At 42.7% G+C, this 13,637-nt stretch overlaps 1 protein-coding gene across 4 annotated transcripts in view; it reads left to right on the forward strand.

Annotated features, from left to right (window-relative positions):
• Positions 1–13,637, forward strand: part of LOC115105693 (transcriptional regulator Erg-like) — a 71,560-nt gene that overhangs the window by 20,867 nt on the left and 37,056 nt on the right. For 3 of the 4 annotated variants that reach the window (XM_029627991.2, XM_029627992.2, XM_029627994.2), the window contains exon 1: positions 7,199–7,324. The exons of the other annotated variant lie outside the window; for it this stretch is intronic. In XM_029627991.2, coding sequence (XP_029483851.2) covers positions 7,214–7,324 — 111 coding nt within the window. In that variant the 5' untranslated portion in view covers positions 7,199–7,213. Of the gene's footprint in view, positions 1–7,198; positions 7,325–13,637 lie in introns of those variants that run through there. 4 annotated transcript variants of the gene reach the window in all.

The following is a 13,637-nucleotide window of genomic DNA, read 5'->3' on the forward strand; positions in this document are numbered from 1 at the left end:
AAGTATAAGTTATGTGTGATTTGATGTCCTCCATAGGTCTGTGCCTCATTATGGTGCTGAATGACAGTACACTGAAATAAATGAAGGTTATTAAATGGTTATTCCTTATCTCTTAAGGTTCCTGGAAGAATTCATGCCCAATAAAGTGTCTTGGAATTAAATGTGGGCTTCTTGACGTGGCATCTACGCTTCTTCAGAATTCTGAAAGTTTATTGAAATGTATGGAAACCTGCAGATGTCTCCATTTCAGTGTAACATTTCTATTGCTGCGCCACCCAGGACCCCAGGTATGCAGGTATGCAGTGAAATCAGAAAGTATTCATACCCCTTGACTTATTCCACATTTTGTTGCGTTACAGCAATGCCATGGATTAAATCAATATTATTTTTCTCACCCATTGACCCAAAATACCCCATAATGACAAAGTGAAAACATGTAAAAACTTTTTTTTGCTAATTTCTTGAAAATAAAATACAGAAATATCTTATTTACTTAAGTCTTCACACCCCTGAGTCAATACTTTGTTAATTAAGAACCTTTGGTAACGATTAGAGCTGTGAGTCTTTCTGGGTAAGTCTCTAAGAGCCTTCCACACCTGGATTGTGCAACGTTTGCCCATAATTATTTTCTAAATAATTCAAGCTCTGTCAAATTTGTTGTTGGAAATTGTTACACAACCATTATCAGGTCTTACCATAGATTTTCAAGTAGATTTAAGTCAAAACTGTAACTCGTTTACTCAGGAACATTCATTGTCTTCTTGGTAAGCATCTCCAGTGTAGATTTGGCTTTGTGTTTTAGGTTATTGTCCTGCTGAATGGTGATTCATTTCTCAGTGTCTGGTGGAAAGCAGATTGAACCAAGTTTTCCTCTAGGATTTTGCCTGTGCTTAGCTCCATTCCGTTTCTTTATTATCCTGAAAAACTCCCCAGTCCTTAACGATTACAAGCATACTGTACCTATAACATGATGTAGTCACGACTGTTCTTGAAAATATGGAGAGTGGTAAATCAAATCATTAAATCAAATGTATTTATATAGCCCTTCATACATCAGCTGATATCTCAAAGTGATGTACAGAAACCCAGCCTAAAACCCCAAACAGCAAGCAATGCAGGTGTAGAAGCACGGTGGCTAGTAAAAACTCCCTAGAAAGGCCAAAACCTAGAAAGAAACCTAGAGAGGAACCAGGCTATGTGGGGTGGCCAGTCCTCTTCTGGCTGTGCTGGGTGGAGATTATAACAGAACATGGCCAAGATGTTCAAATGTTCATAAATGACCAGCATGGTCAAATAATAATAATCACAGGCAGAACAGTTGAAACTGGAGCAGCAGCACGGCCAGGTGGACTGGGGACAGCAAGGAGTCATCATGTCAGTTAGTCCTGAGGCATGGTCCTAGGGCTCAGGTCCTCCGAGAGAGAGAAAGAAAGAGAGAATTAGAGAGAAATACTTAAATTCACACAGGACACCGGATAGGACAGGAGAAGTACTCCAGATATAACAAAGTGACCCTAGCCCCCCGACACATGAACTACTGCAGCATAAATACTGTAGGCTGAGACGGGAGGGGTCAGGAGATTTAAAGTAGATTTAAGTCAAAACTGTAACTCGTTATGTTTTGGATTGAATTTGCCCCAACATTAACACTTTGTATTCAGGACAAAAAGTTAATTGCTTTGACACACGTTTTGCATTGTTGCATACAGGATGCATATTTTGGAATATTTTTTTTCTTTACAGGCTTCCTTCTTTTCAAATCAAATCAAATCAAATTGTATTTGTCACATACACATGGTTAGCAGATGTTAATGCGAGTGTTGCGAAATGCTTGTGCTTCTAGTTCCCACCATGCAGTAATATCTAACACGTAATCTAACCTAAGAATTCCACAACAACTACCTTATACACACAAGTGTAAAGGAATGAATAAGAATATGTACATAAAAATATATGGATGAGCGATGGCCAAACGGCATAGGCAAGATGCAGTAGATGGTATAGAGTACAGTATATACATATGAGATGAGTAATGTAGGGTATGTAAACATTATATAAAGTGTCATTGTTTAAAGTGGCTAGTGATACATTTATTACATCAATTTTTCCATTATTAAAGTGGCTAGAGTTGAGTCAGTATGTTGTCAGCAGCCACTCAATGTTAGTGATGGCTGTTTAACAGTCTAATGGTCTTGAGATAGAAGCTGTTTTTCAGTCTCTCGGTCCCCGCTTTGATGCACCTGTACTGACCTCGCCTTATGGATGATAGCGGGGTGAACAGGCAGTGGCTCGGGTGGTTGTTGTCCTGGATTATCTTTTTGGCCTTCCTGTGACATCGGGTGGTGTAGCTGTCCAGGAGGGCAGGTAGTTTGCCCCCGGTGATGAGTTGTGCAGACCTCACTTTCCTCTTGAGAGCCTTACGGTTGTGGGCGGAGCAGTTGCCATACCAGGCGGTGATACAGCTCGACAGGATGCTCTCGATTGTGCATCTGTAGAAGTTTGTGAGTGTTTTTGGTGACAAGCCGAATTTCTTCAGCATCCTGAGGTTGAAGAGGCGCTGCTGCGCCTTCTTCACCACGCTGTCTGTGTGGGTGGACCATTTCAGTTTGTCTGTGATGTGTACGCCAAGGAACTTAAAACTTTCTACCCTCTCCACTACTGTCCCATCGATGTGGATAGGGGGCTGTTCCCTCTGCTGTTTCCTGAAGTCCACGATCATTTCCTTTTTTTTGTTGACATTGAGTGTGAGGTTATTTTCCTGACACCACACTCCAAGGTCCCTCACCTCCTCCCTGTAGGCCGTCTCGTCGTTGTTGGTAATCAAGCCTACCACTGTAGTGTCATCTGCAAACTTGATGTTTGAGTTGGAGGCGTGCATGGCCACGCAGTCATGGGTGAACAGGGAGTACAGAAGAGGGCTGAGAACGCACCCTTGTGGGGCCCCAGTGTTGAGGATCAGCGCGGTGGAGATGTTGTTACCTACCCTCACCACCTGGGGGGCGGCCCGTCAGGAAGTCCAGGACCCAGTTGCACAGGGCGGGGTCGAGACCCAGGGTCTCGAGCTTAATGATGAGTTTGGAGGGTACTATGGTGTTAAATGCTGAGCTGTAGTTGATGAACAGCATTCTTACATAGGTATTCCTCTTGTCCAGATGGGTTAGGGCAGTGTGCAGTGTGATTGCGAGTGCATCGTCTGTGGACCTATTGGGGTGGTAAGCAAATTGGAGTGGGTCTAGGGTGTCAGGTAGGGTGGAGGTGATATGGTCCTTGACTGGTCTCTCAAAGCACTTCATGTTGACGGAAGTGAGTGCTACGGGGCGGTAGTCATTTAGCTCAGTTACCTTAGCTTTCTTGGGAACAGGAACAATGGTGTCCCTCTTGAAGCATGTGGGAACAGCAGACCGGGATAAGGATAGATTGAATATGTCCTTAAACACATCAGCCAGCTGGTCTGCACATGCTCTGAGGGTGCGGCTGCGATGCCGTCTGGGCCTGCAGCCTTGCGAGGGTTAACACATTTAAATGTTTTACTCACTTTGGCTGCAGTGAAGGAGAGCCCGCAGGTTTTGGTAGCGGGCCGTGTCAATGGCACTGTATTGTCCTCAAAGCGAGCAAAGAAGTTGTTTAGTTTGTCTGGGAGCAAGACATCGTGGTTCGCAAAGGGGCTGGTTTTTCTTTTGTAGTACGTGATTGACTGTAGACCCTGCCACATACCTCTCGTGTCTGAGCCCTTGAATTGTGACTCTACTTTGTCTCTATACTGACGCTTAGCTTGTTTGATTGCCTTGCGGAGGGAATAGCTACCCTGTTTGTATTCGGTCATGTTTCCGGTCACCTTGCCCTGATTAAAAGCAGTGGTTCGCGCTTTCAATTTTGTGCGAATGCAGCCATCAATCCACGGTTTCTGGTTGGGGAATGTTTTAATAGACTCTGTTTGTTCAACATCACCGATGCACTTGCTAATAAACTCGCTCACCGAATCAGGGTATGCATCAATGTTGTTGTTCGAAGCTATGCGGAACATATCCCAGTCCACGTGATCGAAGCAATCTTGAAGTGTTGAATCTGATTGGTCGGACCAGCGTTGAACAGACCTGAGCACGGGTGCTTCCTGTTTTAGTTTCTGTCTATAGGCTGGGAGCAACAAAATGGAGCCGTGGTCAGCTTTTCCGAAAGGAGGGCGGGGGAGGGCCTTATATGCGTTGCGGAAGTTAGAATAACAATGATCCAGTGTTTTGCCAGGCTGGCTGGCTGGCTGGCTGGCTGAGATTTAGTGTTTATTAATTTTTTTTAAAGTGTACTGTGATCCTACTACTGTAGCTCAGTAAATTATTATGTTTATCTTTAACCACTGATTCCTCGTCTGGTCTCATCTCTGCACCAGGGTCCAACCTTACATATCACAGATAATTGTATGTGTGGGGTACAGAGATGAGGTAGTCATTCAAAAATCATGTTAAACACTATTATTGCACACAGAGTGAATACATTATTTATTATATTAACTTATTATGTGACTTGTTAAGCAAATGTTTACTCCTGAACTTATTCATGCTTGTCATAACAAAGGTGTTGAATACTTATTGACTCAAGCCAGCTTTGAATTTTTAATTAATTTGAACATTTCAAAAAACATTATTCCACTTTGACATTATGGGGTATTGTGTGTAGGCCAGTGACAACAAAAATATCAATTGAATCCATTTTAAATTCAGGCTGTGTAACAACAAAATGGGGCAAACGTTAAGGTGTGAAAACTTTCTGAAGGCACTGTATCTACTCAAAGTTTGGACACACCAACTCATTCCAGGGTCTTTCTTTTACTATTTTCTGCATTGTAGAATAATAGTGAAGACATAACAATGAAATAACACATATGGAATCACATACAGTAGTAGCTAAAAAAGTGTTAAACAAATCCAAATATGAGATTCTTCAAAGTAGCCACCCATTGCCTTGACAGCTTTGCACACTGTTAGCATTCTCTCAACCAGCTTCATGAGGTAGTCACCTGGAATGCATTTAAATGAACAGGTGTGCCTTGTTAAAAGTTAGTTTGTGGAATTTCTTTCCTCAATGCATTTGAGCCAATCAGTTGTGTTGTGACAAGGTAGGGTTGGTATACAGAAGATGGTCCTATTTAGTAAAAGACCAAGTCCATATTATGGCAAGAACAGCACAAATAAGCAAAGAGAAATTACATTCCATTACTTTAAGACATGAAGGTTAATCAATCTGGAAAATGTCAAGAACTTTGAAAGTTTCTTCATGTGCAGTCGCTAAAACCATCAAGCGCTATGATGAAACTGTCTCATGAGGACTGCCAAAGGAAAGGAAGACCCAGTTTTACCTCTGCAGAGGATAAGTTAGTTACCAGTTTCAGAAATTGCAGCCCAAATCAATGCTTCACAGAGTTCAAGTAACAGACGCATCTCAATATCAACTGTTCAGAGGAGACTGTGTTAATCAGGCCTCAGTGAATCATGGTTGAATTGCTGCAAAGAAACCACTACTAAAAGACATCAAGAAGAAGACACTTGCTTGGGTTAAGAAACATGAGCAATGGACATTAGACCGGTGGAAATCTGTCCTTTGGTCAGCCTGTCCAACCGCCGTGTCTTTGTAAGATGCAGAGTAGGTGAACAGATGATCTCCGCATGTGTGATTCCCACCGTGAAGCATGGAGGAGGAGGTGTGGGGGTGCTTCAATTCAACTCACACTTAACCAGCATGGCTACCACAGTATTCTGCAGTGATACGCCATCCCATCTGGTTTTGCGCTTAGTGGGACTGTCATTTGTTTTTCAACAGGACATGACCTAACACACCTCAAGGCTTTGTAAGGGCTATTTTACCATGAAGGAGAGTGCTGCATCAGATGACCTGGCCTCCACAATCACCCGACCTCAAGCTAATTGAGATAGTTTGGGATGAGTTGAACTGCAGAGTAAAGGAAAAGCAGCCAACAAGTGCTCAGCGTATGTGGGAACTCCTTCAAGACTGATGGAAAAGCATTCCAGGTGAAGCTGGTTGAGAGAATGCCAAGAGCGTGCAAAGTGGCTACTTTGAAAAATCTAAAATATACTTTTTTGGTTACTACATGATTCCATATGTGTTATTTCATAGTTTTGATGTCTTAACTATTATTCTACAATGTAGAAAATAGTAAAAAATTAAGAAAAACCCTTGAGTGAGTAGGTGTCCAAACTTTTGACTGGTACTGTATGTATTGATTGCATTTTGATACTGCTACAGTGTTATTTGGGTTGTTAATTGGATTAGTCCCTCCGTCATTGATTTCTTGCCTCTGTGTTGTATTTTTCTTAAAATTGTTATTGTTTGACATTTGACTGCATTGTTAGGCGCTAATAACAAAGCATTTTGCTGCACCGCTATAACAGCTGGTAAACTGTATGTGACCAATACCCTTTGATTCAATTTGATATCTTAAGTCTTCCCAACTCTGGCAGTCATTCTGAATTAAGGTTGTGAGTGAATACAATTTCTAATTGTTGGGTATCCTCACTCTTGTTGAAATCCAATAGGAATTACACATGACTTTGCAAGCCAGCATATAATGTGACTTGCAGGCCTGATGTGCCCTGTAAACTATGCGTTTCAGGCCACTGTATTAGGCTCAATTTCGAGAACTTCTGGAGCAGACAGAGTTAAGGAATAGAAAGCAGCGAGATCGGGCGATGGCGTTTTCCTCCTTTTATGGGGATGAGATCTGTCGGACATTTCCACCTGACCTAATTAAAGTGCCCCTGGCCCAGCTGCGTAAGTGGCCATGAATTAAAGGATTATTCCACCAACTCCATGGGCTTTTTCTACAAGGTTGATCCTGTGTTTTGCGGGGACTCAGACACTCCGACAAAGAGGAGCGGGCCAGAAGCCACACCAGCCGTTCCAAGAAATCTGGCATTCAGGAATTGTATTTGTGCGGAGATCCGACCATAGCCCTTTTCTCTTTCTCTCTCTCTCTCTTTTTCTGTATTTGGATTTTTCGGTCGTGTGTGTTTTTTAAGTCTAAGGAGGGGGAGTATAGGGTAGAAGCAAACTTGTGGTCTGGTCACGTTCGTTTAAATTCTGTGCAGGCCAGGCATGTGGAGCAAAGCTGGGTAGATATTTCAGTCATTTGTTACCCGGCAGCCTCGGCGCGGGGCCGGAGTGGTTGCCAAGTTGTGACAGAGGCGCTGACACACGCACTCACATGTGTGCACAGCCCCGGCTGCAGGCAGCAAGGCAGCCAGGCCAGATGTGCTGCTCAGCTTGGCAGCTGGAGACAGAGAGAGAAACAGACAGGGCTTCGCAGCGCACAGAGGTAACCGATCCCACACTCCTCCTCTCTTAGATTCTGTTTTTTATCTCTTCTCTGCTCTCTCGACTAATCTCCCCTGTTTACTTTGTTGTTCCCACTCTTTCATTATTTCCTCTCTCATTGTCTTTTCCTTCTTCTTCTCTCATGTCTTGTCCTGTTCCTCATGTCCTCTTCCCAGTTGCTTCCCAGTTTCTCCTCTCTGATCTTTCTTTTTATTCTTCTCTCATCTTTTGTCTCTCACCCTGTCTGTTTCTCTCACTCTTTTGCTTCTCCATTATCAATACAAGCATGGAAGGTTCTCAGTCTGTGTGTCCTGTGTAAGGCACTGGGTTAGAGAACACAGGTTGCTTTATCTGTTCCTGTGTGAGACAGAGGGAGACCTGGAAGGTAGTCTCTGGTCTGTTAGACAGATCTCTGGCTTCCTGTGCTATTTTCAGTCACCTATATAAAAGGTCTCAAATTAATGCCACAGTTCTTCAGTGAGCTAATTATTTTTTTCTCTGAAATAGATCCTATCATGTAGCCTGTACTGCCATGCATGCATAGGCAGTGTAGCTGTGAATGTTTTTGTGTCAATGGATGGAAAACGTTATCATGATAATAAATGTAGACAGGGATAGATCCTAGTGTCAGATATGCTTGAGTAACTCACATTTTGTGGATATCATTCATTGATGTCAATGGGAGAGTTGTGAGCCTCAAGTTAGGATTCTCAATTTATTACGTAGTCCTGTCCAATCACAGTGGAATAACTAGACCATAAACTACAATCCTATACGTTAACAACTAGATGTAGCTATTCCATCCTCCATACAATAGTATTTCCCAGTCATTTTCTACCTAATTGGCAGCACAAACTTCTGGTTTCATGGATGCGAAGAGCATAATTAAACCTCAGAGTCTCTCTAGGGTCAGTGTGCAGGCTCTGGGTCCAGGCTCAGGCACAGGCACAAGCACAGGCTGGGCCAGTCTGTTAGGACCAGAAGCAACAACAGCAGCAGTCAGGAATTATTGTTTATTTCCACAATCAGGATGACTGATGCTGTCCCACTTAGGGTTCCAAGTGCTCAGCACACTGTGTGTAGTGTCTCAGGGCCCCGCCGGCCCCAATCAGCTAAAAACCATTAAGTGCTTCATTCCTGGCATGGCGCGATGGACCAAGGCAGAGGCCCTGTCTGGAAGCCAGCCTGTAGCAGGTTGCACGCCAAATTACTATTGGAGTTTCTGGTAGTGTCCCGGCAGACAGCTAGAGGGATAGACTGGACTGGAGGTTCTGGGAAATCCCACTGGTTGGGTTTGGTTGGGGTTGGGAAGAAGGGCTTTTTGTTGTGGCTGATACACTATGTTGCTGCTTGTCTTCTAGCAAGGATTGTTTGTTTGAGGGCTCACCACCCTATGTTGCTGCTTGTCTTCTAGCAAGGATTGTTTGTTTGAGGGCTCACCACCCTATGTTGCTGCTTGTCTTCTAGCAAGGATTGTTTGTTTGAGGGCTCACCACCCTATGTTGCTGCTTGTCTTCTAGCAAGGATTGTTTGTTTGAGGGCTCACCACCCTATGTTGCTGCTTGTCTTCTAGCAAGGATTGTTTGTTTGAGGGCTCACCACCCTATGTTGGAGCTTTTTACAGTGTGATCTTCAATGTCAAATCATTCCCTCAATACTTATGTCTTGGTTACATTTACTGTTCAGGTATGGTCTATATTGGGTTTATAAAGGTGTTATAAGTCATTAATAAACATGTATAGTCTTTAGGAATTGTATTTCTTAAAATAATAAATCACAATTATAAAGAAATAATGTCTGACATGCACTCAAATGTATTGAACCTTTTGGTATTGGTGACTTGATTGTCTGTTTGCACATTTGGCTTATGCGTAGGTTGCCACCAAATATAAAAGTATCTATGGACACATGACAATGGACCATTGATGCTTTCATCATCATACCATATTTATAATATCATACTTCATAACCCGCTCAGGGCAATACAGGACTAAATCCGTTGTTTATTGTTGACTTGGTCCTGGCTGAGTATGTAGTATAAATTGGCACAGTGACGCGAGAAGGCAGGAATCCTGTCCCTCTCCCCTCCTGGCCATGGACATTCTTTCTGGCGGTGATTTCCTGCTCTGTGGCTTGACCCCGAAAGTCTTGTGGCGTGACTCATAGAGGGCTAGCGTGCCAGTGGTCTGGGTGTGGCCAAATGAAATCTATCACAGCGTGGCAGGCAGTCTGCCTTGGTCTCTGCCCTTGTGATAACACAGGTAGACTCATAGGTATCTACTCCAGACTGGCCAGTAGAGAAGAATGTTTCCCTTTCAAGAATCTACACTACAAAAGTATGTGGACACCCCTTCAAATTAGTGGATTTGGCTATTTCAGCCACACCCGGTGAATAAAATCAAGCACAGTGCCATGCAATCTCCGTAGACAGACATTGGCAGTAGATTGGCCCGTATTAAAGAGCTCAGTGACTTTCACCATGGCACCATCATAGAATGCCACCTTTCCAACAAGTCAGTTCATCAAATTTCTGTCCTGCTAGAGCTGCCCCGGTCAACTGTAAGTGCTGTTATTGTAAAGTGGAAATGTCTAGGAGCAACAATGGCTTAGCTGCAAAGTGGTAGGCCACACATACTCACAGAATGGGACCCCTCGAGTGCTGAAGCATGTAGAGCATTAAAAAAAAATTGCTTTAGTATTTTAGTATTTATTAGGATCCCCAATTAGCTGCTGCCAAGGCAGCGGCTACTCTTCCTGGGGTCAAAACAGGAAACAACACAACAAATCAAATACATAATATACATACATAGCACTACATTTACATTATAATTTAGCCATTCAGCAGGTGCTCCCACCCAGAGCAACCCACAGCTAATGCATTCATCTTTGCGAGACAACCACATAATATTACAGTCGTATCCAACCACATTTCGCATACATAATGCAATACATAATACAATGCAAAATACAATAGAAAATGTGCTGTAAGATGTTCTTTTATCAGTTTTTGAAACTCTGGTTTTAATGCTAGCTTTAGTTACCTGGGGTGGCAGAGGTCCATTTAGTCATGGCTTTATTTAATACTTTGCTCAGGAAAGTGATATCACAACTTAAACCTTCTACCTGCCTTCTCCATCATATCCCCACCACCTTCTTCCTAACGGTTTTTAATTGCATATCTGAAGAAGCTGCACTAAAACTGTTATGGTGAAACAGGGAAAATAAATCCATAGTGCCTTTGCGTGGTGGACTAGGGCACATATCATCAAACTTGTCATCAGGTCTTCCTTGACTCATACCCAGCCGAATTGGTTGGATATCTTCTCTCTGAAATATGCCACAAACTCATTACATTTAGATGTGGAGGAAAGTTCACATAGGTTTGAGGGGGTAGGATTTATCAGGCCATCAATGGTCAAGAAGAGCACTCTCTCATTATTCTGATTAGTAGTGATCAAGTTAGAAAAATGAGCCCGTCTGGCATTTCTAATTGTCTTGTTATATATGCCAAGTTGCTCTCAGAATATCACAATGGACCTGGAACTTTGACTTTCTACACTTCCACTCTGCCTTTCTGCAATTTCTTTTTAATTGATTCGTTTCCTCACTCATCCTCCATTTGGATGTGGCCTTTTACAACTTTACTGGAGCTATGGCATCAATGGTTGACTGTAATTTGCTATTAAAGTTATCAAATAAATCAATACAAGAGGAAGGCAGCATAGGTGGTGGAGTATTGTTCATACACTCAATGAAATCTGTAGCAACTTCAGAGGTAAGATAGCATTTCTTAATAATGCTTTCAGTATTACCATGTGCTATGGGTAGCAAGGTAGTAAAAAATAGACAGTGGTGATCAGAAAAAGCTACACCAACAATAAAGGATATGTCACTAGAAAATCCTTTGGTAATAACCAGGTCCAGAGAATGGCCGCGGTTATGGGTGGGCCCAGTAAAGTGTTTGATAGAGTCTATAGAGCTCAAAAGATTCATAAATTCAATGGCCTTGGAGTCAGTCTCTTTGTCAACATGAATATTAAAATCGCCCAACACAATGGTTTTATTATAGTTCTCAAGGACAATAGACAATAGTTAAGATAAATCAGTAAAAAAAGTGGGGCAGTGCTTTGGTGGCTTATACAGGGTTATGGCCAGCACTGGTGCCTGACATTTAAACAGTATAGCATGATGCTCAAAAGACCCAATGTCGCCAAACGAAATCTTCTTACAGTTGAGAGCATTAGTAAAAATGCTCTCAGTTAGTATGAAAAGCTGTAGTCCGGGGGGAGGCTTCAATAAGAGTTGCACTACAGTCTGATGACAGCCATGTTTCAGTGAGAAACATACAATCAACTTTGCGCTCTGTAATGAGGTCTTTCATGAGAACGGTTTTACTAGTGATTGCTCTAACATTTAAAAGCAGCATATTCAATGAGCGTGGCCACTCTTCCCCTGGGGCATCTGCCTCGAGGTAACCAATGGAATAACAACCAAATTATTAAGGTTACAACCATGTTTTCATGTCTCCAATCTAACAGAATGGTAGGAGATGACAGTTTGTATAAACTCACTAGAGGTCGGAGTTAAAGGAACATAAATTAGGTTACTCACAATAACCGTAGTGCCATTTCTACAGGAGTTGATATGCTTTCCAAGTCTTCTGTTGCTTTTTCTGACAGGGAGAACTAGACTAGCACAACCAGACCCTGTCTGTCAGTCTCGAAAACAGTTTGCAATGTGGCTGGAAATAATCCTGGAACCCCTGTGATTAGGGTGAATCCCGTCTCTTTAAAAAAAGTGCTGGTTGCTCCCACAGCAAATCAAAGTTGTCACAAAAAGAGACATTCCTGTCATTTCTTCAGGTACTCGTTCGGGGCAAAGAGTCTGATAAAACGTTCTGAACCCCTTCGGTAGCACGGGAGGAGGCCAGAGAAAATTATTCTCTTTCCTGTGCTAGCGAGGGTGTTTACATTTCTTTTGTAGTCGTTCCTCAGATTGCCTAAAACGAAGGTCAATATTGGAGTAGTTGGCCAGAACCGTGGGCAGGAGAGAGTTGATGTCATGGACACGGGCTCCTGGTTGACTGGACCTTGATTGGTCCACAGATCGTAGGCAGGCCAAAATATCTCACCAGTTGCCCACAATGATGGTGGTCATGATGGAATCCGATGAGGAAGCTACCTGCTGAACTGCGGTGACCGTGGGGGAGGGTGCCACTGGGCGGCCGCCGGCTGTTGGTGCAGTGCATTCGGAAAGTATTCAGCCCCTTTCCCTTTTCCACATTTTGTTACGTTACAGCCTGAGTCTTCATATATATATATATATACAGTATACATATATTCTGCACATCTAACATTCCAGTGTTTAATTGCTATATTGTAATTACTTCGCCACCATGGCCTATTTATTGCCGTACCTCCCTTATCCTACCTCATTTGCACATACTGTATATGGACTTTTTCTACTGTATTATTGACTGTATGTTTGTTTATTCCATGTGTTGTTGTATGTGTCGACCTGCTTTGCTTTATCTTGGCCAGGTCGCAAATGAGAACTTGTTCTCAACTAGCCTACCTTGTTAAATAAAGGTGAAATAAAATTTAAAATAGCCAGGTGTGTGCCTTTCCAAATCATGTCCAATTAATTTAATTTACCACAGGTGGACTCCAGTCAAGTTGTAGAAACATCGCAAGGATGATCAATTGAAACAGGATGCACCTGAGCTCAATTTCGAGTCTCATAGCAAAGGGTCTGAATACTTATGTAAAGGTATTTCTGTTTTTTTATATTTAGTACATTTGCAAAAATGTATGGGGTATTGTGTGTAGATTGATGAGGATTTTGTATTTATTTAATCAATTTTAGAATAAGGCTGTAACTAAACAAAATGTGGAAAAAGTCAAGGGGTCTGAACACTTTCCGAAGGGACTGTATACACCCATGATCCATGCTGACTCCCGTGGCTGGTAGGACCGTCTCAAGTGGGGCAAAAGTGTTTGATAGCTGAATTGGATCTTCTTGGCTAGATGATGGGTGGCCAGACTTCCTCTCTGATCTCCTATACCTTGTGAGTGTCCAATCTCCCATGAGCCGCGGCGTTGATCTTAACATCGGTCCGTTGGATTGGAACAGATCGACGGCTTTGCTATAGAAGACATTTAAAACTGAGATTCGGTTTGCCTGGGTTACAGCATGGTCGGTGTATTTAGAAAGCAGTTTATCCTTTTCTCCCAGTCTAGCTAACAGCCGGAGGATCTCTTCCCTAAGCTGCTTGATGGTGATGCAAGCTGATTTAGGGCAGACAAATCCCTGTC

This window comes from Oncorhynchus nerka, linkage group LG10 (genome assembly GCF_034236695.1).
Source record: "Oncorhynchus nerka isolate Pitt River linkage group LG10, Oner_Uvic_2.0, whole genome shotgun sequence".
Taxonomy (NCBI): domain Eukaryota; kingdom Metazoa; phylum Chordata; class Actinopteri; order Salmoniformes; family Salmonidae; genus Oncorhynchus; species Oncorhynchus nerka.